At 35.9% G+C, this 24423-nt stretch overlaps 2 protein-coding genes across 5 annotated transcripts; one reads left to right on the forward strand and one right to left on the reverse strand.

Moving 5' to 3' along the window:
• Window positions 1-1366: 1366 nt before the first annotated feature.
• LOC143902239 (1-phosphatidylinositol 4,5-bisphosphate phosphodiesterase) lies at window positions 1367-22644 on the forward strand. Of its 3 annotated transcripts, none has more exons than XM_077414966.1 (20): window positions 1367-1661; window positions 9469-9523; window positions 11608-11838; window positions 11988-12047; window positions 12231-12371; window positions 13373-13452; window positions 13911-14046; window positions 14142-14242; window positions 14594-14772; window positions 15113-15323; window positions 15804-16062; window positions 16368-16568; window positions 16681-16879; window positions 17008-17165; window positions 17249-17455; window positions 17722-18094; window positions 18380-18541; window positions 18607-18784; window positions 19354-19804; window positions 21140-22644. In XM_077414966.1, the coding sequence occupies exons 3-20, from the start codon at window positions 11668-11670 to the stop codon at window positions 21209-21211; spliced, it is 3339 nt and encodes a 1112-aa protein (XP_077271092.1). In that variant the 5' UTR covers window positions 1367-1661; window positions 9469-9523; window positions 11608-11667; the 3' UTR covers window positions 21212-22644. The 3 variants fall into 3 exon arrangements, with proteins under 3 accessions (XP_077271092.1, XP_077271094.1, XP_077271093.1); XM_077414968.1 differs by having other exon boundaries at window positions 16368-16562; XM_077414967.1 differs by having other exon boundaries at window positions 12234-12371.
• LOC143902246 (uncharacterized) lies at window positions 22307-24417 on the reverse strand. Of its 2 annotated transcripts, none has more exons than XM_077414979.1 (3): window positions 23633-24417; window positions 22818-23076; window positions 22307-22524 (listed from the first exon to the last, which is right to left on the reverse strand). In XM_077414979.1, exons 1-3 carry the CDS (start codon window positions 23633-23635, stop codon window positions 22424-22426), a joined length of 363 nt encoding a protein of 120 aa, XP_077271105.1. In that variant the 5' UTR covers window positions 23636-24417; the 3' UTR covers window positions 22307-22423. The 2 variants fall into 2 exon arrangements, with proteins under 2 accessions (XP_077271105.1, XP_077271104.1); XM_077414978.1 differs by having other exon boundaries at window positions 23499-24417.
• Window positions 24418-24423: the final 6 nt, after the last annotated feature.

Below are 24423 nucleotides of genomic sequence, written 5' to 3' on the forward strand. Positions count from 1 at the left end.
GTCAATAATTATCTATATCCGATACTCACGTTTGTTCTCTGATCACCGCGTTTTTTCTACCGATCCATCTTGTAACATCGAACTTTATTCCGTTCCGTTTCCATTATGCGCGTGTTTGCGAAGTAAATAAAAGTTTATTGCGGCTTTCACTGATTAAATCAACTGTGTGATATAAATCGGAACGCGATACGTTTTAGCAACGGCGATAGTTTTGTGAGATGCTCGTCGAAGTTTAAATTAAACATTTTTCATTTAAACTTTGCACCTCTGTAAATAATTTCCTTCGGTAATTAGAGAAAAGTAATTAATCTTTTCCTTCTACGTACTTTGGGAAGTCTGATAAATAATAATATTATTTGTAATTAATGTTGAAATTACTTATTACAAAATTAACTTTCTTCTGTTGCAGTCATAATTTATTCGGTATTTCTGGATTGAGGTAATAAATTAGAATACAAACAAAAATTATCATATTTTACCTTCGAATGTTATGATAAGCTCTAGAAGATTTTATCGACATGTTTATATAAATGAATAAACGTGGCTAATATTTGGTAACGTTGAAAAGATAAAAATTATCTGCCGAGAAATGCACTTATCTATACTGCACCCGAGAATTTATCGAATTTCCGTTTACATAATAAGAAGAAAACATCGATGTTTGCTTGGCATGCATAATAAATGCAAATATGTAAAACAATTTCCCATTTCGATTAAAAATAAAACTAAAACCGTTTAAATTTCAGAACCGTGCATTAAAAGTGTGTGTTAAGTATAAATGAGTTCGAATATAGTTCAAAAAGAAGAAATGTCTGAGATCCTTAATGAAGTTTTAATGAAGTTAATGATCGCGAAAAGTTTTCCGGATACATAAGTTTAAACATTGGAATAGTTGAGATTTTGAGAAAGTTATAATTACATGAGAGTCATATATCTATTGCAATTAGAAATAATCAACTTTTATTTATTCCCTTTTCATGCAATATTATATCTTCACATATTTATCTTCATCTAGCTATTTGAATTTCAATTTTCTATTCTTGAAATTTGTATTGTTGGCGGTATATATCTAATCTCGTACATCTAATCTGCAGCCTCCCGCCGAAGAGCCGAGAAAGTCTTCGACGCGCGCTCGAGCCCGTTCGATCGCCGGAATATTCCGAGCGCTACTTCCGCGACGAGATATATATATATATACGCGTTCCCCACGCTTGTGATGCAATAGCCTCGGAGGCAGCAGATCTCGTTCTTGCCGACGAGATGCGGTGGAAACTGAATGACGGTCACGAGCGCGCACATGCGCGCAGGGGAAAAAGACGGTATCGAGCCAGGCGGCTGGTTCGCTGGTTCACCCGTTAACAGAAACGGTGCGGCAGCGTCAGTTTCTTCCATCGCGCTTGGAGGACGTCCCGTCCGGCGCCGGAGCGCCAATTTCACGCGCGCACCCAGACGCCGTGTTCGGCCGCTAAACTCTCGGTTTTCCCGCTTTGAAATTTTCGCCGCTCGCGGTGTGCCGCCCGCGAAGCTGATGTGCGCGCGGAGCTACGCCGGAGGATGAGAACGCCGCCGCCGCCGCCGCCGCCGCCGCCGCCGCCGTCGTCGCTGCCGCTCTCGTTGTTCGACGGATAATCACGCGCGGGCGGGGAATCCGATCCAGTGCGGTAAGACTTGAGAAATTCGCATCGCGCGAAATTCTTCGTGACGGACGTAACGAGACGACCGTGCGCGCGCGTTTACAGAGCCGCGAGCCGCGACGTCGTACGTCGTGCGTTCCGCCACTCTGCGCGGTCATGAGACGTGTCACGCGTGCCGCGCTCTTGCACGCGCGCACACGTATGTATACACACGCCGCGCACCGGTTGGATATATAAACTCCGCTTCCGTATTTTTCGCCTATCAGCGAGTGACATATTCGCTTCCGGTCTCCGCGTTCACGCAGATTCACGCGCGTTTCCGGCGCGTAAAGTCTGACCACAATTGCACAATAAGATTTTACCGAATAGGCTCCCTCCAATCTTTGCTAAACGTAATCTGGCTAATGTTTTGGTTTCTAATTATTTTTACTTGAAATATATAGGTGAATATATAGGAATAAGTACCGAGGATTTTACTTTCAGCGTTAAATGTATTTATTAAGAGTATACGGGGAGTTAATATTATTTCCGTCCATTAGATCGGCGAGCGCTCTGAGTCGAGCGGTGCCTTATTTGCTCCAGCGCTCCGCGCGTGCAATTAATTTGCATATAAAGGGCGTACCATCAAGATTGAGCCGGACTGCGATGTACCAAACGCATTATCGCTTCCTACTTGCGCATTACTGTTATAACCGCTAATTACTCATACCATATATATTACGCGAAGGCGCGGAGGACGCGAGCGTTAATTATAGATGCAATCCACTTTCTCCGGTCGTGATAAATTAAAGTGTTTTACCGTGCAACTATATGATACCGCCAATTATTAAAGCGAGATTCCCGAGAGACATATTGTTAAATAAAAGAATGGGTCAATCCTCGTTCAGCAACCATTGATCAGACACGTACGCGCCGTACGTGCGTATTCGCACTCGCGCCAGCGCCACGCGGTACTCGCTCGCTCTCTCGCTGTCTCTCTGTCTTTCTTCTTTTCTCACTATACTTTTCCGCACCTTCTCTCGCTAACTCCGACGCGCGACGCGCGACGGCCGTGCGTCGCTTCGCGTGTGCGTGCCGCCCATATACGTGCTACCACGCGCGAACAACGTACACCATCCGGCCGCACGCATACACGGGCGCGCGAGGAATAAGAGAGCGGAGGAGCGACGACGACTCGCTAATTAGCAGCGCCGCGCGCTATCGCCGCGGGAGATAAGCCGCGAATAAGGCGCGAGAGAGATAGGTGCGCGGTGCGCGCGCGAGAACAAAGGCCGCGGTGAATATCGGGACACGACCCTGACTGCACGGGCTTCCCGAGGGATTTTCGAGGTCAAGGGAACCCAGAGGCGCCGCCGCCGCCGTCGTCGTGCGGTGCGCGAATGTTACGAAATTCCCGTCGCGAGGTCAGACCAGGTCGGCCGTCGCGTCGCGTCGGTCCGACACCTGATTCCTCGGATTTCTTATCCGTCATCAACCGGCCATTCGTCGGTTCGCCGTATTCGTCGAGGCGGGACGTGTCGCGAATACCATTTACACCTCGCGAAGCTTCTCGTTATCTCGGCGCGATTGCCGAGGAAATCAAATGGCACTACAGTGCATGTCGCTGTAGTGCGTGCCTCAAATAGGCGCCAATCTCTCACTGGCACGTATATATACTTGAGCAAAAACGGAGCAACCGACGCTCCAACAAGACGCTCAGCTTCTTTTAATAATACAAGTATACGTATCTATCCCGTACAAAACAATTCGCAGATATCAATTATGGAGAACGCTGTATGTATTTCCTTATTTAATCGTGGCTTTCTCAATCGTTATACATGTGTACGCAGTGTTGAGGATACACGAAGAGTCAGAGTTTCTTCTTGAAGCTTAATAACTGGAGCAATCATATCGGAAGATGTTTTCTATCTTTAAGAAAATTAATCTCAAAAGTTATTATTATCTCCTGATCCCTTTGTGCGTAGCGACAAAAACGCGCAGCACGTTTCTCGGAATGAGAACTGCCACAAAAACGCAATAACAGCTCGGAGGAAACTTTAATTACGCAATTGTTCAATTGAACGGTGATCTCACGAGAAACTCATTGCGAAGCAAGTTTTATCTTCGGATAAAATGCGGGCTTGTTGGTTCATGTATAATTGCACAAGATATCCGTGTGTAGTATATCGTACCTACGATTGCAAATATTTTTGGAAGCTCGAATTTGTGTCTTGAAATATTTGTGATCTTCCGGCAAAGTTCTGCATCGTATAAGAGAGGAGTGCGCTTGTAAATTTTAACGATATAATACGGATATATAGCGAGTCATCGGTTTCTTTTGCGTTAACCGCACAGAATGCAAACACGCGCGCGCGGAGAAGCGACTGAATTACGACCGTAAACATATTGCATAACGCATTTTTCATCGGGAGCTATATCTGTTGTATACTTGAAATTGTACGGATAACGATGAAAGACATAACACAATTTAACTTATAAAAACTGCAGCTAATAACAAAGCCACGTGAGATTGTTATGAGAAGCGCGTGAATAATTAAGTAATATATATATAACTTCTTTTTTCTCTTTCTAAATAACATACCAAATAACTTTTTCGATAAATATAAGATGCTGCTGCTTCTTAATTTTTAATTTTTATTCCTTTTTTTTTCTCCCCTACAATTTTTTTTAAATTTCTTACATATCTCGGATATTTTTTATAAAATAAAAAATTGTTCCTTTTTCTTAATATTCCCTTTCTTTAATATTTTTTAATTACCTGTTATCTAAATCTCAAAAGATTAAAACTTGAAAGTATGATAAATTTTACTTATTTTTTTTCTCTCTCTTTCCTTGAATAAATATTAGCAAATATATCTACTCTCGACTTAATATTACGTACCAATGTTTCTTATTAAGTTTGATAAGTATTAAATTTCATAGTTCACTGACAGACGTATACAAAGCTTAACATATATGCAATGTATACAGAGTTGCGTGTCTACTCAAAAAACAGAGGCAGTCAGGTCATGAGCCTCATTTGTTTCTATTCTTCTTAAAGTGGCCATTAAGTGATTGAGCGGTCAATGTCGCGACCGTATAATTCAACCTCCAAAGCTCCGGAAATTATATAATTATTAATCCGTATTAGGTAATTGAATCACCTTCGTTTAGCAATTAATTTTCCGCAAAAGACAATATTCACAATATTACCATGTTTTTTCGCTAATTATGTAAATATTATGTAATATTATGTAAATTATGTAATGTCTTGGCTTGGATGGTTTCGCTCTAATACTTTTCGCGTTTCATTATAATAATTTTGTACAAAAGCATTTTGATATTAATTCTGAAAATTATTTAAACATTTTAATTAAAATTAAACTCATTATATTAATTAAATTAAACTCGATTTTATATTTGACGATTAAACAACTTCACCCGTAATCAATAAAAATAATTATAAAATATTTCTTGTCACTAAAATAAAAGAATTAGTTGCATGAATAACTCTGTTATAATACAAAAAAATAAATTAAAAATTAATATTACAATTACCAAATAATATTGGTTATGGGTATGATTATTTTATGACAAATAATAAATTGTAGCGATAAACATTATTCACATTACGTATAATAAAAAGATTTATCTACAATGCATAAAAATTATTAATTTGCATTACGTATAATAAAAAAATGTCTCTACGTTGAAAAGGTCAAAACATACTAAATAATGATAATTACTTATGCAAGCGTGAGAGTTATTAAAATTTTTGCAAATTTGCGTTCATAATTGCATTAAATTTCTGGAAGCCAGAGCTTTTGTGTTAAATATTCTGTAATTATGGATAACGAAGCGCTATATTTTGTTGAAAAATTTCCTGTGCTTACGGATGCGGCGAAAGTTACGAACGTGTGCAAAAACATATATAGGGTATAGATCATATGTAGGGCACACGCGTCAAAATCATGTTTGATATGCAAAGAACGATTGATACACGATGATGTAAATAAATTTTGCAAGAAATTAGATGTGTATGTGTGAAGATGAAAAGGATTAGATATAAGAGATGGAGTCATCAGTATTTCCATAACTTGCCGTAAGAGATTATAAACCAACATAAATTTTTGTTTTTTATCACGAAATTATGTATGTGTACATAATTTTTTTTTATCGCAGTGCTAAATAAATCATTTCTATTTAAAACCACGCTGCTAAACTATTTATACGTAAACGAAAATAACTCTACAAATAAAATCAATATTTTTAGCCTGAAATAAAAACGCTACATTATTTTACGATTAATATTATATTTATTTATAGTTAAATTCATCGTGTTCATTTTACAGGCATTATTTTGTGAATCTTTAAATTAAATATTAAGACAACGACGTGTTTTGCAATTATTGCATCAACCGTTATCGATGATTAACTACAACAATACCGGGCTATCTTAATCAAACCGATTTCTTATCTTCAGTCTTACTTTCACCCGCCATCTTGGTGCTATTAATGCTGCGTTAACGAGATCGCGGTGCGGAGTGCGCAATGGGGATCGTGCATGATAGTCATAAATTATAACGCATCGTTAATGCGGTCAGCTCGTGGGAATACGCAGGTTGCCGGGCTCTATAAGAACGTTTCCATCGTTTGTCGAAGAGAAACAGGAGGCAACAGCGGCACGAGTCACACGTTTGTACATATACGTATTTTCGTAACGTTCGTCTGTTTATGCGCCCCGTATACACACGCTGTTCATATAGACACGCGTTGTAACGCCCGCGTATATTAACGAGATACACGTCGGTGGCCGATTACAGATGATATCAACGGCATCGGCACTCGCACTTGCATTCGGCGCACATCGAGCGTTTCCACTTCGTGCTATTTCCAATGCAAGTACCGCCTCGCCTCCTCTCCTGCGTCGCAATATTTTGCAATATTTCGTATGGTAATTCCGTTACTTCGTCCACGATCGACGCGTTACACACGAAATTGCGACGTCAGCTGATCGTTTGACGAATCGATGGCATCAGTAATCGAATTCATCTTCTGCGAAATCAACTGAATAAACAGCGTGGCCGCGGGTAGAAAACATCCGGGAGGATGTGGCTAATTCTCGAAAGTTGCGGTCGCCGTTGCAGCAAATTTGGCGAGATTCGAAATCTCTGCTTTTGAGAAATTTCTGCATGCGTTTATTCTTTTCGAAAACTTGTTTCGCAGTCCTCTCTCGTATCTCCATCTTTCTTCGACAAAAGTTATAGGTCAAGGTGTTTGAGACTACAGAATTGAGTGTTTTCCATTATCGGTATATACATATGTACGCATAACTTGTTAAAACTGATATACTAAACAGAGAGCTGATTTGTTTGCATAATAATAATTATTATTATTAGTAATTATTTTAATTTGTCAAATATCTTGTTACAGCAGTATATCATAACAAGAAATATATTTCGCAAAATACAGCGCTGTACAATTTTTTGCGCTGGTTGACCGTGATGATAAAATATGCGAGTCATCGCTACGAACTTCTTCATCTCCAAGTATATCTCATTTATTAATGTAATGTTTACTCTCTCCCTCTCTTGTAATTTTATGTTTCGCTGCCATATCTACGTTATTGCCAATATGCCGAGCTAGCATTTATAGCCTCCTTCCACACATGTTCTTGCACTTGAATCATTTTCAATTTTAAACTTCAATTGAAATTCAAAAGCCTTGAAGATCTTACTACAGTTTCAACATCATAATATTACGCTGAAACTCTCAAGGATAACTTTCATCGTTGAAGTATCTTTAGATTTGCGGATTGAAAATTATAGGTCGATATCTAATAATAGATCAAAATGCGAACATGCCTCGTTTTTGGATTCCGGAAACGTAGCGAAAATTTATAGCAACAGAAATACATATATGTTGCCAAAATTCTTCAAAGTACAGATGTATTTTCAGGTTTAATGTGTAATATAATTTAAAAATTTAGTTCTCTTATATTCAATATGTTTTTTCTCGCAAAATATATGCAAAATGCAACAAATATGATAGTTGTTATAGAAAATATGAGAACAATAAATATAAATAAACAATATAAATTGTCGTAAATTTTGTAAAAACTGTGACAAACTGATAATGTGAAATTTGAGTTACAAGAACTTTTTGAGGAAGTCGATTATTTTTTATATGTGAGCAAGAAGTTGGTTTGCCGCAAATATTTTTACGGTCGCGCTTAAAAATGTGTATTTAATCGTAAATGCACTTCTCGCATACGGTATATAGTACGTAGATACGGAATATAGCGCCTGGTAACTTCCATTTCCTTATACATTAATTAAGATAAGTCACGATGGAGATTGGGATATCCGTTAGCGATATACATATTGATACCAATATCTACAATAAAATTTTTAGTAGACATAGTGTTACACTATGATAAAATATTAAATTCTAAATTACACAGTAAAGGATATCTATCTAGCAAATTAAATAAAGTATATTAATGTAAAAGCAAAAAAATTTATTTCTGAATAAATAAAGAAAATGTTTGAAATATGTTTAATTTAATTATATAACACATTAATATATATATTCGTATATTTTTTAAAATCTAATACAAAACTACTTTGCGTTTTAATAATAATTTAGGTTTTCTTTACTTTTAAAAAATGTTTAAATAATTAATATATTTTTTTGTCATGCAATTCAATATTCCTATTCTTAGTAATTCTGACATTAAAAATGAGATTCTACAATTCGTTGATTTATTTTTAATTTATTCCGAAGATAACTTTTACGTAGATGACTGAAGCGCTGCAGTCGAGAGATGTACTGGAGTGGCCTTTACGTAAAGACAACGAAATGCCGCGTCACCTATTAATAAAAATCTTGAGAGTAATACGTCACTGGTTGTTGTTTACTACCTTTTGCAATTACTTTGATGTATTTTTAATCTAGATAATAGAAGAGAGCAGTTTCATAATCTCACGGTAAAGTAATCTCGTCGATAACCATTTTAATTAATTAAATATTTTAAGAAAATATATTTGAAGAAATTACAACGAAACACCATTTTATGACTGTATTTTTAGAAATGTTTAAATTACAATTATTTTCCGAATCTCTTTTGTCAGTAGCGTGACCCAAAAACATTTTGTAACTTTACTCCTGCACATGTAGTTTTGTGTTTACTTATTTCATTTTGTTTCTATTATTTTTTAAACATAAAAAAAACTTTTGGGATTAAAACTTTTGCACAATTAATTTACTTGATATACGTTACAGCTATACAGCTTTCTCTCGTGACTGTTATCAATATTGCTTTTCTTCTAGTTAGAGATAGTGATAAGAAACATTATCTATGTTATAATTAGGATACGCCATTAAACGAATAGACTTAATGACGCAAAGGTTATTATCTAGATTTTATATACTTTACACTTAAATGAATTATACATACGTAACCTGCTACGTAAGTCTTGTAATTATACAGAGGTATCGATTGAGTCACTTAATCGAAGAGTGAAACCTTCATTTCAGAAAAGCACGTGTCTGCCCGTAGATATAATTAACATCGCCGGTTAATAGAATGGGGTGATATAAGGGGGAGTAACTGCGAAAAATAAATGGGGTCTGCGATTTTAAATTGAATATTTTTCAAGCTCGACATCTGAGAGAAAGAAACTTAAGCATAAAGAAAATATATCTTTCGTTGCATAATAATTTTGCCGTATCGATCCTTGCAGCATCCACTTTTTAAACAAACATATTTTGCATCGTTGAGAATATTCTGTGTGTAGAGGCAGTTTTCAATTATTAACATTTACATTAGAGTTTATAAAATATTTTGTTGCAGGTGCAGCCGCGAGTTAAAATGAGCAAGTCAACTCGGAAGAGACGCTCTTAACATTGTGAGTACCTTTCACGATTTTATGATACGTAATAATGTTGTAATAATATATGACAAAACTTTCGATATGACTCTTTTCACTCGGCATTCAACATTTAAGTGTGCCTTGTCCTACATAGTGTAGGTTTGTCATAAAGGTTAATCGGTGCAACGATGCTAAAAGGCTCTCTGTAGCGTGACGAACTATCGATTATCCAAAATCCAAAAGCCAATGAATGATTCAAGTGAGAAACGTTCTGTAATACAAATACTTCTAAATAAACATATACATATATTTCATAATATGTACATCTTAAATATTGTATATACTGTACGCCAGATAAAAAAAAAATTCACTTATATCGCCAAACTTTTAAGTAACGATATTCGTGTAACATATTTTTCAGAATTTGTATGATCCAACTATATAGCGAACACTGCACGTCATATAATACACAAAAGATATTTATTTATATCATCAGAAAGAGTGTGTTTCATAACGCTACGTTGTGTGCAAAAAAAGGAACTTAAGCCATTTCCTTCGAACTATAGCTTCTGTATAACAAAGTGTACGATGACGTCTTTTCTCAATGTGTCAGCTTTTTTTCCATTTTCTATGCAAGTGCTGCACCTTTTCAGAGTTTCATTGTAACGTATTCTATTCTAATTTCAATCCTCTATTTTTCGTAGGCAAATTTAACTCTCGCAGGCTCAAAAATAAGAGTAAGAAGTATCTAAAAAAAGAGAAGAAGAAAGAGAATGTGCTCCATTCAAGCTTTTTATTATATGTCGTCGGAAAGAGAAAAAGAAGAACTAATAAAAATAAGAATAACTGAAAACTCGTGTAAAGAAAGGAAGGAATATGCGTGAAATATGTAAATGAGAGTTAAGGTATTGACGCACACATTATGTGGTCCCAAGGGATTAAATAATTATTCAACGTCATTGTACAATAAAAACTTTCACATTTATTTTCTGAGGACAGGAAAGCTGTGCGCAATCTTGTAGGGAAAAAAAAGATATTCTCAATGATCTGCTCGATTTTAAATGTTAAAATACGAAATATATTCACATTTGTCCGTGACTAAAACTATTAACGAATTAGTAAATAAGGCAGTATTGATCGCGTTAATGATAATAATTAGTATTACTGAGAGATAACAAAAGCAACAATGGGTGCACTTTTTGTTTTTTAATAATGAAATAGGATATTCCCGCATGTTCATTAAATTTTGAAGCAAGACAAATATTCTTTAAAAATAACTTTCACATAATACAGTGGAGCATTAAATGTAATTAAAATTTTGTTGGCTCCGTTATTTAGCGAATTTTTTTTTATGGAAAATTCCTAAGAATAATTTTAATAATTAATTGGAGAAAATGCTGTTTTCTCTAGGCCAGTCTCTAATTAATTGTAATGATTTTAATATTGGCGTTTGTTTGCGTGTCATAGGCCGATAGGTTAAAGTTCAAGAAACCTTGAGACTTTATTTTCTAAAGGGGTTAATGCCCGATTAAGGTCCAGAAGGCTCAGTCCGCTCTATTGAGGTATTACGTTCGTACGTGTTGCTTATCGGAGGCCATACAGATCGGGCCTAATAATTAACTATAACTAAATACCCGGTCAAACAAGAGTTTTAACAAGATAGGTTGCGTGTTAGCGACAATGTTCACCTGAATATCAGCGTTACTGCGTGTTTTGCCAATCAGCTCATTTTATACAATTAACGACAGTAATTTCTCAAGGTTCAATTACGTATTTGGCATTATATATACCATGCCTTCGCACTATAGGCATTTATCCTTTATAGAAGTTTGTACCTTCGTCATGTAAACTGATGTACTTACATTGAATAAACATCAAACTTACAGATTCATGCAAAATATAAACTCTCTGAGCTTTACATTCGCTGCATACGAATGGTAAGTATCTCGCACGGATATACCGTGCAATCTTAATTCATCGGAATAATTTACGGACGGATACGAGGAATGCGAGGCATAAAATGTCGAACTTCAAAGCCCCGGACGTAAAGCAGATACTCGATTTGACAGTGACCGGTATAGGAAAGATGGCTTTAACGCGATACTGATCTTTGTTGGCAGAATCGGAAGAGACGCCGTATCCAGGCTGACTTTGTCGGAAGTTGGTGGAACGACGCGGAGATGACGAAGAGGTTCGAGTTCAACTGGCAGATTGAGGTGCCGGAAGCACTCCGTACCGGCTGCGTCTTCGATCGTTGGACGGAGGAGAAGGATAACACTGAAATCGAGCTGAATTGCCTGTTCAAAGTCGACGAGTACGGTTTCTTCATCTATTGGCAGAGCGAGGGAAAGGTGAGAGGATTTTTTTCGTTTGCTCTTTTGTTTGTGCCTTTTCATTCGTTTCGACATCAAAAAGAACGAGGTAGGTCTCGGACTCTCTCTTCGCATCCTACGAGTTCTAAGTAGACGCAATTTATTTTTACTCTCTCTTCTCCTTGCAGGATGGAGATGTTATTGAGTTGTGTCAAGTGAGCGACATCAGAGCCGGAGGCGTTCCTAAGGTAAAATAAACAATGTTCTGTCGCTTCAAGCGATTATGATAATAGCGCTCTCAGATTTTTAAAGTTACGACAATCGCACGAATTCGCTGTAAAAGTACTTGTCGATCAAACTGATAAAAAAAAAGAAAAGAAGGAAAAAGACACGGTAACGTCTAATAGCTAATAAAAGCGACGCATTTCAAGCAGGACCCCAAGTTCTTCGACAAACTGTTCAGCAAGCATGGCGAGCAGTTGGAAGACAAAAGCCTGACCATCTGTTCTGGCGTCGATTACACCAACATCAATTATCAGCACGTCGTGTGTCCGGACCCTGCCACAGCCAAGGTAACACACGTGCCATGCCGCACACTAATCGTGATAACGTCGGAAACACCAGCATCGACATGCCATTCGATTTATCGGTCAAGTAAAGTATTATTAGAGCTGGGCTGATCTGGCTGATACGACGCCGATATAGCGTTTAGGGACACTATCGTCCCTGATGAAACTGATGTTTTCTCATAGTTTATCGCGGATATAAATAGTATAGTGTTGTTATATTAACGGTATTAGATTGGAATATGCTATCAATAATAGTTAATATACTTTTTCTTAATATCTCCTGCGATATTATACGACGATTATATGATGTGATATAAACAACCTGTAAACGTATAATCGCATAGTCGCGATTATGCTGAACTTCTCGGTTAATTTGCCTCGTACAGCTCTTTTACCTGTTTCCGTGTCATTTTTCCAGAAAATGTATCGCTAGTTTTTACTGCAAAAATAAGGAAATAGCGTGAATGTGCTATACACGGTTCTGTATATTGCATTACCATCAATTCCTTCTCACGTATTCTATATACTGGCTATGCTAAATTGTTGTTACACAAATTGACAATTATTGGAACAATTTGTAAACATATGCTTAATTACTATGTGTTTAAGATATTATCGAACAGCATCATTTACTTAATTGCTCTTTACTTGAAGCTCATTAGCTTCACGTGTCTTTTTAACATTAATGTTACTAAAAATCAGTGACATTAAAAGCAGCAAAGTTTAGTCGTTTTTATATAAAATATGCATAATAGCGTCAAAATGCTGAGGTAGCAAAATTATTTATCCCCGAGTATAAATAGAACTTGTGTGACGCTACATTCGTACGTACCTACGTAGGTATAAACGAATGTAGCGTCACATCGCGATGTAACAACTGATAAGATTACTTTAATGCCACCTTAAGATTAACATCTCTATCTCGCAACGGACTTAATAATAGTCTCCCATTTCGTAAAAAGAACAATCTGATGATAATTCTTTATTCGTATATGTCGTCATAGGTATGGTTGGACGGCGTTCGATCGATTACGCACAACGTCAAAGCGAATAACGTTTGCCCGCTTACATGTCTGAAAAAACAGTGAGTTTGCCAACGCATTTATATACGCTTGCACTAACGTGTCTGTAAACAACAGTGCTGTTTACTTTTGTGAAATAATTAGCCATAAACGTGTTCCGCGATCGACGTATGTAGCATAACTTTGCGTTTCTCTAATTTCACTCCGACGCAAAAGGGTATTAAGCAAAATCGACTTAACTCGCAGCAGAAATTACAGAGCTTCCGAAATCATTTTTCTTTCTAAATTATATATATTTTTGAATGTTTTTTTACTTTCTTTTTTTTTAAATAAGATTATATTACATTTTACGATATCAAAGACTTAATGAAATTCTTAGTACCTTCTGAAAGTTGACAAAAATATATATTATATCAAACCGTAATTCTGATATCAAATGTTCTCTTCTATCTATTCTGTTCTATTTTCGAAGAAGTAAATAAAATCGTGAATAAATAAGCAGCATTTTGTACAATTTTAGTTGGATGCGACTCAGGATGCTGGTCGACCCCAATGGAAAAGTTCCAGTGAAAGTGGTCGCGAGAACTTTTGCGTCCGGCAAAACGGAGAAGCTTGTTTACCAGTGTCTCTCTGAGTTAAGCCTACCTAGCGGAAAGGTATCTTGATGGTTGTTAAAATGTATCATTGATGATCTACGACATTTTTATTGCTAAAATATTGCAAAGATAAGAATACATTTTTTAATATTTAGAACGACGTGATAGAACCCGACGACTTTACCTTCGACGCATTCTACGCGCTTTATCACAAAATATGCCCGAGGAACGACATAGAGGAATTATTTCAGTCGATGTGAGTACTTTTCGGAGAAAATGTATCTAAACAGATATTTTCTGTGTAGAAAAAAAAATTTGCTTGACGAGTTTACTTCCCCTAATTACGAATTTTAATTACCGTTAAGAGAATTACGTTAGGTGAAAAAAATTTCTCTTAACGAGAACTCCTAATTACGAATTTTAATTACATCAACATTATTCGTTGTATATATATTTTACACCCGTATGTATGCATATACACATTTTTATACATATACATATGTTTTATGTTTTGCAAAACTTTATAATTTGGATTTATTTTAACGTAACGCAAGCAGAAGGTTTTATGTTAATTAACGTGACCGATTATTTATCTTGAAAATTCTAGAACGCAGGGCAAAGGGCGAACGGAGGGCGATACAATTAACCTGGAGCAACTGATCACTTTTCTCAACGAGAAGCAAAGAGATCCGACCCTGAATGAAATTCTCTACCCCCTCTACGACGAGAAACGTGCAATGGAGATCATCAATGATTACGAGCAGAATGAAGTTGCGCGTAATGAAAGTAAGAGCTTGATAAACAATAATCATGTATTTTCGCAACGTTTCTCTCGAACAATTCTCACGAACTTATCTAAAATTAAACCTGATCGTTCGCGTCTTTGAAACATGTGAGATATTGATTCTCTCGTAGATATTTCATTTGTCTCTTTATAAACTAGATAAATTAGGATATTAAGATGTCAAAGATATCAAAGACAGAGTAAACTTTAATGAGCCTGCAAAATTGAATCGTTCAATTGATTATGTGTCATCTGGGTTTAGTCAGGACTGAAGAATTAATGAACCGGCTTAACTTGTAGCTTCAAAACGACCTTCTTTCATACGTAATTGCGCCCTTGCAGAAACGATGACGAAGGACGGCTTCATAAGGTACCTGATGTCCGACGAAAACGCGCCAGTTTTCCTCGACAGACTAGACGTTTACATGGATATGGACCAACCTCTGGCGCATTATTACATCAATTCGAGCCACAACACATACCTGAGCGGACGTCAATTCGGCGGGAAGAGCAGCGTCGAAATGTATAGACAAGTTTTACTTGCAGGATGCAGGTAAGGGGATATTGTTACATGAAATATGGAAGTAATGATTATTCCCGATTTGCGACTGCAGCGATTTTCAATATCCGTTGCATTTATAGCTTCATCGATTGTACCAGATTATGAATGCATCTGCTTGAATATAATATTGCATTTAGATCGATATACCGATCTATCTTTATTTCAGAAAGCATAACAAAGCAGTGTAGCTTATTTCTAATAAATTAAAACATAGTTTTAGGAATTAGTTTGGCAATATATTTACTTTTTTCAATCATTACTTTTTACGTTTGTTTAAATAGTTATATATTTAATTAGGTTCTTATGATATTTCGATTAATTTTAATTTAATTAATTTATAGAGATTAACACAAGATAAAATTATTAATAAATAAAGAAACGAAGGATCACTTCGTAAGAAAATAGAAAACAATCGATAACTATCAGGATTACCGGTTTTAGTTTCTTTCTTTTTTCAATCCGAATTTAAAGGTGCGTCGAATTGGATTGTTGGGACGGCAAAGGGGAAGATGAGGAGCCAATAATCACCCACGGCAAAGCCATGTGCACCGACATTCTATTTAGAGACGTTATATACGCAGTCAGAGACACGGCCTTCGTTACATCGGAATATCCATTGATTCTCAGCTTCGAAAATCATTGTAGCAAGAAGCAGCAATACAAACTGGCCAAGTACTGTGACGAAATTCTGGGTGATCTGTTGTTAAAGGAACCCCTGAAAGAATATCCTGTAAGTTCTTATGCGTATAGATTTTTTACAGATATTGTAAAATATCTTATTGTAATATCAATTTAAATAATATGGATTATCTACTCCGATAAATGTTTTTTAACCATTATTAAGATATATAATTACAATAAATTTTTTATAATATCAACACATAATATTAAAATGTAAGTGAATTTTTTTCCTTTGTTTCTTTCTAAAAAATTTCTCGAGTCAAACTCACGCTTACGATAAATCACGCAAAGTTTGGTGGCTCTTTCATATAAGTGGTTTTAAGTGCACTCATGGCTAAAATATCATTAAAACAGTTGGAGCCAGGAGTACCGCTGCCGCCGCCCAGTATGTTGAAACGCAAGATTATCATTAAGAACAAGCGCCTAAAGCCCGAGGTCGAGAAGCAGGAGTTGGAGCTCTTCAAGCAAGGTCAATTTGTGATCGAGGACGAAATCAAGGAAGACTTCAGTGCGCCGCCGGCGATCGCCGCCGCTGTGGAACGGCAACCGGTAAAAGTAACAATCATTACGATCCTTAAATTGAGCATGGCAGTGACTCTTTATCTTAACCGAATTAAGCGATCGACGTTTCATTTGATAAAACGGTGATATTTCTCTTCGTCTACAGGAAGAAAGTTCTGAATCCATAACGTCATCGGGCATTCAACAACAGCAATCTGTCACTGGTTCAGTAGGTTTTGGAGAAAGCATAGAATTAGTAGCGGCTCAGAATTATATCCCAAGTACTACCAATGTACATCCATGGCTGTCTTCCATGGTCAACTATGCGCAACCTGTAAAGTTCGCTAGTTTCGACGAAGCCGAAGGTAGATGAAATTTTTGTTTCTTTAAAAGAAAATTATAATTTATTTATAATTTATAATTATACACACTGTGAGTGACTGATGGTGTTAATCGATAAATTGCGATTAAGAGCGAATTACTATATTTTTAGAAAGGAATATTCATCACAATATGTCTTCCTTCTCGGAAACGACTGGCTTGACCTATTTGAAAACCTCCGCCATTGAATTCGTAAATTATAACAAACGGCAGATGAGCCGGATTTATCCGAAAGGTACACGAGCCGACTCTTCCAACTATATGCCGCAGGTAAAACACAAGCTTGTAGTGCGCAATTTGCGCAACGGGGAACACGAAGAAAAGTCTCTCAATGATCGATCGTCGCGAAACAGGTCTTCTGGAACGCTGGCTGCCAAATGGTGTCGCTGAACTTTCAAACCGCGGATCTGCCTATGCAACTGAATCAAGGAAAGTTCGAGTACAACGGATCTTCGGGCTATTTATTGAAGCCGGACTTCATGAGACGTTCTGATAGGAGCTTTGATCCTTTCGCCGAGAGTCCCGTTGATGGAGTGATCGCCACACAATGCAGCGTTCAGGTACGTTTCTTTTTCCTGAATGACAATCCAGGTCACTTGCGATATCACATTCTAATTTTTTGCATTTTTTTTCTTTTTAAAAAATCGAACAATTTGCATAATATGGCGTGGCTTTTATATAATAACAGTGCTTTGTATTAGGATAATCAATAATCAGAAAATAAGATAAAATACAAAGAAAGAGAACTATAAAAAGTTTATTCAAGATTAAAAATGCTTCCACTATTTGTCTTTATTATTGATTCACTATCGTAACATTGTAATAGGTAATAGCAGGCCAGTTTTTATCCGACAAAAAAGTCGGGACGTACGTTGAGGTCGAAATGTATGGCCTACCTACCGACACGATACGCAAGGAATTTCGCACGAGAGTGGTCCCCGCCAACGGTTTGAACCCCGTTTACAATGAAGAGCCCTTTCTCTTCAGGAAAGTCGTCCTACCAGATTTGGCCGCTCTGAGATTCGCGGTATACGATGAATCGAACGGCAAGCTACTAGGACAGAGAATCGTTCCTTTAGACGGTTTGCAGGCCGGATATCGGCACATCGCGTTGCGAACCGACGCCAATTTTCCTATGTCTCTGCCTATGCTGTTTTGTAACATTGACATAAAAATCTATGTGCCAGATGGTTTTGAAGGTATGTTCGACATCAACGAAGTTTTTGCATAATAAATTTATACTACTATTTAGCCTTGCAGTTGTACAGTTGTATAATTTCAATCGATCCTATAATTTTAGTCAGCATTATTTTCTGTTAATTCTGTCAAAACTAACTATTTCATGTATATCTCGTTTCTATTCGATCTGTTTAATACGATAATTTAATTAAAAGTGTATCTTTTATTCAAAACACCATTTTTCTATCAAAAATAAATTCTAAAGAAAATGGGTATTAATGATTAATTGATTAATTAATGTTTAGAATTTATGGACGCATTAACGGCGCCGCGAGCATTCAAGAAATCGGAAAGCATGTCGCAAAATAAAATGCGAGGTCTGGGAATTGAAGAGAGTGATAGCAAAAACAATATGGACAACAAAAATAACGTGTTATCTCATCACCAAGAAGCAGCAAAACCAAGAGGTAAGTTGCAAGATATAGAAATTTGTCAATTGTGAACAACGAATCGACTTATTTTATTTCTACAGAGGAAATGAAGTTCGATCCAATTACTCTGGAGACTTTGAGACAAGAAAAGGGTTATCAAAAAGTATTACGGAAACAGCAAAAAGAACTGGAGTCTTTGAAAAAGAAGCACCACAAGGAGAAATTGACTGTCCAGAAGCAACATTGTGTTGCAATAGAGAAGATTTTTAAGGGAAAAAAGTTAGTCATTTTTGTAAAATTTTAATTTAAAATTTTTAATTTTTTTATATGTTTAATCAATTTTTTTTTTTTTGTAAAAGTATTTATTTAATTAGTAAATTGAATAACTATTACTATTAGTTAAGGAGATTTTCTCTCTTATTTAGATTGGTAAAAAGTAAGCAATTTTTAGCGGGCTTTCTTTGACAAAAGAAAATTTTTATTTAAAAGTTTTTATGACTAAAAATTTTATGTTTATTGTATTAAGTTTAAATATTTCAAAATTTCAGAGAAAGCTCGAGGAAAAGATAGAAAAGGTTTTCTTTATTTTAAAATATAGCGTAAGATAATCCTTTTAAGACAATAATAGCAAACTAAGTTTGAAGCAAACAAAAAATTAAAATATAATTTTTTTTCAAAGAAGTTAAACTTTCTTAGAAAGTGGATAAAGCAAGATCATTTGTGCACGCAGGTCTGATAGAGTTTAGAATTTGTAGAATTGAGAGCTCAATGGATAAATTGAGAAAATGATGATTAATATAATTAACATAATAATAGAATAAATTACAAGATTGATAAAAATGTTATAGCAAAGCGGAACTTTCGAGAGACCCCATCGTTCGTCGCGCCGTTTCCGAACAGACGACCCAGTGGTCGCATCTCGCCGACAGGCAACGCCGGGAGGAACGCGATCTGGTCCGCGGGCATCTGGAAGAGCGGCGGACGCAGCTGTGCAAATTGTGCATGGCCGCGCAGCTGGCGCAACAGAAACAGCTGACCGCGCGACACGACCGTGAGATGAAAGATATGACCGCGCGACAGGCGAGACTGTCGGTGGAGAGCGCGAGGGAAGTGATGAACGACAAGACTTTGAAGACGCGCGGAATCAAGGAGGGTAGACTCAGGGAGAAGCAGCAGAACAACACGAAGAAGTTTATGGAAGAGCGCAGGATTGCGCAGATGATACAGAACAGAGAGAAAGAGAAACTAAAGGTGGTCCACGAGAAGCAATTGGAGGAGCTGCAGAAGGATATGAACGCGGTAAGGCAACAGACTCTCGATAGACTAAAGGTTTACCCGATAGTATAGCTTTGCTATTTTTATTGCGCTTGCACGTAGAAACATATTCATATGTTTAATATATGGATTGTGATCATATAAGCAATTTTTTTTACTATCTGATACGTAAATGTCCATTTTAACATTCCATTAAGTTAATTGCTAGAAAATTAAGGATATTTTAGGTCTTTTATATTTATGTATTTATTTGAATAATATACGTATTGATGCGGTATATATAGATTTGATAAAATTGCTAGAACATCCAATTTATTGTACATTTCTGTTTTATAATTAAGTTGAATTCTTATTTTGTTATATAATTATTACATTTTATTTAATGTTTTTTCAATAAACTTATTTTCTTAAAATATTTTAATTTTTAATTTTATTTTTCCTACTATTTGTTAAATTTTATGTTTTATAACACAGTAACCAATGTGAAGTCTCCTTAATTCTAAATAAGCAAGATACAACAAATTTGAAATATTAAAATTTTGTGATTAACTGAAATTAGAATTTTTTATCTATGTGGTTTTACGATGTTTATCTACTTATTTTATTAAAGTCTTTAAAAACTGCATCGAATTGCTATCGAATATATGTTACCATCAGTTATACCTGTATTTAATATATATTGCTTTAATATGAATAATTTTTCTGACCAATCATTTGCTAAGATGATTATTTTTACACATCAGATTATTTTACAAAACTGAGTTTTTCAACGCTATATCGAAATCATCCCTGATCACTTACAAAGCCTTTTTCAGAATTTTAGCTTAATTTAAGAAAACTGATGAAAAAAGGTATTAATCTCTGCCAAGAATAATCGCAATGGTTTTATCGTATGTTTATTATAAATTCTATTATAAAACATGAAGAAAAAGAAAACTTTCGAAAGATATGCTATAAACTTTTATTATTGAAATCTGTACGTTTGTGATTTATACATATTTATATCTAAATAGAGATATAATTGAAATCAAATAACATAAACTGATGCATAAATAATATTTTAAAAAGATTCTAAGAAATATATATATATATATATATATGTGTGTGCTTTTTTAATATAATTTTATTAATCTGTATATAAGTTTATTGAAATTTTCTTCTCTCATAGAGCTAAATTTTCTTAAATTATAAAAAATTAAAATAAAAAAAATAGAATAATCAAATTACAAAAAGATAAAATAATTGGCATAAAAATTTAACTTATCTGAATATAAGTTTTGCTCCATTTAAGTACCATTTTAAATACCAAGTCCATTGTTCCCAAAATAATTAGTTTAGTCATACAAATAACTTTTCCAGATCATGGAAATGTACAAGAATGAAGACATGGACTACGAACCGGCTAAGATGCTGGCTGAATTCTACGTGTGATGAGTGCCAGCCAAGTTTCTCTGAAAATTTTCTCCACAGCGAGAAACACGTTACGAAGGAGGGACTGTTTTCAGACAATTTACTACTGTCGTTAATTATACTTGAAATTGGGATCAAATTTCATTAGCTGTCGTTATTGTATCCGCCGACAAATGTCGCGTATCGTGAGAAAGAAAAACGAGCAACTACATTAACGTTTCTAATTCATTCAGCCAAGTATTTTTTTATAAGCAGACATTTTATGTCTCCATAGTCTCTGAGTACCTAGACTAACGAGGGAGTCAATACAACTAAAGTGATCTAGTCAAGTATTAAATATATATACTTATACACAAAACGTATATCATGATGTCGTGGCCGATGTGAAACGGTGTAATGCACCGCGCGATTTGTCGAAGTGAATATTTTCCGATTGTTAACGCTATATATTGTCGAAGTCTATCAGAGTAAAAAAAAACGTATATGCGTATGCGTGTGTGTGTGCGTGTGCGTGTGTGTGTGTGTGCGTGCGTGTGTGCGTATGCGTGTGCGTGAAGACTGTTGTCTGTATTCGTGAATCGATGCCTAATGCCGACAGGAACTTGTTACCGTGATAATTCCTAGACCATACATACCTTAAGTTGAAAGACGCTCTCACGGTCGGACCTAAACCGATAAATTCTCGTGATTGCTGATAATGATTAGAGTATTATAGAACGTTTGAGAATCTCGAGCTGAAGGCTGTAATTTACAGATCGAAGGAAGCGTTTCTTACACGGCCCTTACATGAATGGTCACATAGGATTGTAAATAAAACTTCAAACGAGAGCCTAGTATAATGATTGCCACGTTGTTGTTTTCATTATATAACATAATGTTATTTACATAAATTATTATATCATCCTATACATATATATATATCTATATTGGATATAATAAAAAATATTGCGCAAATCACTTTCGCAATTATTTCGGTTTTTATTGCGGGTAATAATCGTTTTCGCAAATGCATAACTGTATGCCGATAAAGACTACGATGCGGTAAAAATTATGCTACAATAAGTATCAAAAGAGTATTATCTACAAAACGCATATTAATTTATTTTCTTTTAGGCAATTTAACTTGAGCTTAAAAAATTTTCAATTAATTTTGAATTAATTGTCTAAATAAAGATTGCATTTTAATTATTCAAATATAATGCTTTCTAATGTTATTTTTATATGATGAAGATATCATAATGTTTCATAATGGTCGTGATCAAAATAATGCTCGAGTATGTCAGATTTGTGTATGTCAGATTTAATGTCAGCGACAGTAAATTCTTCATATGCAGCTGAAACAAATAATTGAATAAATTCTCTATTTGTCAACATGTACAAAATGCAAATGGTATGTGTATAGATTATTTCAAAATAATATTACAAATAAAAAAATTATTAATCTCTCTGAAAAATATACTATTTCTAAATTAATAACGTTTTTAATTCAAATCACGAGTTATATACTTTCTCCCTCAAGCATTTTTAACTCGTTATATACAAAAATTACATTTGTGTAAATTATAATCACTATTTTTTATTTTTTACGAGTGTGATTGATTTATTTCAAGTTCACGTTTCGATTTACCGGAATGGGGCACGATGTGTTCTATGTCATTGTGAGACTCCACGATTGGAATGATTCGCTCGTGATGGTGCCCCAAAGTCTCGTGAAGCTCCGCAGGATCTCCGTAATTCGCGGGCACCACTATAGCATCGTGATTGTCAAGCTGCACATTTTGATAACTGGTAGCGCCATAGCCGTGATAAACCCCGTGATGCGAGTGATCCACGTTCGTTATTATACCCGCCTCGCAAACGGCGACTACCAATAGAGAGAGGAACAACTGGAACACAGTATAAATTTAAAACACACTGCGAAAAGGAAGAGATGTAAGTTGTTTTAATTTTTTATATTAACTTCGTCGATGTATACATCGATGTGTCTCAATTCGCACGATCTTTCGAGACAAGAGACGTTGAATATTAATATTAACACACAATTTTAAACAATAATTTTCAAAGAATTATCACATAAAAAATATTAGAACATTTTAAGACTTTAATCGATTTTTCCGATTATTCATCGCGATAAAATTCTCGCGCAATATAAACGAGCAAGGCAAATTGTATATAATTTTTTTTTATGCACACAATTGAACGATGAATGAAAAGACATTATAAAATTTAGTCCTTTTTTTATATATATAATTGCGCTCCCACTGTTTCTTGAATAAGTTCTTCAAGTGTCTTCAACGTTCACGCTTACATAGTTAAACATAATGAATTCACTTGTCGGACGGCTCCAGTCGACTCTACTGAAAGTATCTTCCCATGGACGGCTATTTTATACAACGGTGGCCGCGTAACGTTTTGCGCAAGTTTTATGTGAATATTACGCACCATGGGCGGATGTTCACAATTCGTGCTTCACGGCGTGGATATTCGCGTGGACGCGCGACTCGTAGCGCGCTTGTTGCGATGGATATGAGAAAAACCGGCCGGTTACGCCCGCAAACGTGCGTGTGTAGGCCATTTCAAAACGTCGAGATAGTTCGTCGTTTCATTGCCGAGTTATGTAATCGCGACCGAGCGCGGTGTTGCACGTATAAGTGGAGTGACGAAATCGCGCGATTCTTCGAAATCGTCGGGAATAGGTAGGTGGAAAGCTCACCGGTGCGAGCAGCCCGCTATTAATCCCAGCCCCAGTAGGTCTCGATTTTACGCAATCGATTTCTGGCGCGACGAAACGAGAAGAAAGGTCCTTTCCGGCCGCGGCGATCCACAGCGGAAATGCAACTGCCGTACAAGTTCGTGCAAATTTTCACAGTGATCGATTGAAATAGGATCCTTATTGGACACTGATAATTAAATGCTTCGTTAACTGAAAGTAAAAATAGGTACATACCATATAATTGTATATTTGTATTTTATAATTATGATCTAAGCTCTGGTAATTATGGTTTGTAACACTTGATGATGCGATTCAATTTCTGAGAACGAACGAAGAAGTTTCGTGATAGTGGGGATTTCGTGGCTTGATGAATTGAGATATTTCGAGAGAGACGCAATCTAGATAAGCGGAAGATGTCCGCAACTTCGTAACGTAATTGTACGGTTATGAAATTTCTATGCATAATTGCTTCTCTAGATGAAAGTTTGAAAGAGTAGCGATATTTCACGGTTGGAAAGTT

The sequence above is a fragment of the Temnothorax americanus genome, unplaced genomic scaffold (assembly GCF_048541705.1).
Source record: "Temnothorax americanus isolate GAGA-0224 unplaced genomic scaffold, ASM4854170v1 Scaffold39, whole genome shotgun sequence".
Taxonomy (NCBI): Eukaryota; Metazoa; Arthropoda; class Insecta; order Hymenoptera; family Formicidae; genus Temnothorax; species Temnothorax americanus.

Excerpts from the sequence above, each read along its gene's own strand:
- LOC143902239 (XM_077414966.1), top strand. The coding sequence starts at position 11,668 with ATGACGAAGAGGTTCGAGTTCAACTGGCAGATTGAGGTGCCGGAAGCA. Across the intron at positions 14,047-14,141 it reads TAAGCCTACCTAGCGGAAAG|AACGACGTGATAGAACCCGA; the intron begins GTATCTTGATGG and ends TTTAATATTTAG. Across the intron at positions 18,785-19,353 it reads AAGATTTTTAAGGGAAAAAA|CAAAGCGGAACTTTCGAGAG; the intron begins GTTAGTCATTTT and ends AAAATGTTATAG.
- LOC143902246 (XM_077414978.1), bottom strand. Across the intron at positions 22,525-22,817 it reads ACACATCGTGCCCCATTCCG|CTGCATATGAAGAATTTACT; the intron begins GTAAATCGAAAC and ends TATTTGTTTCAG.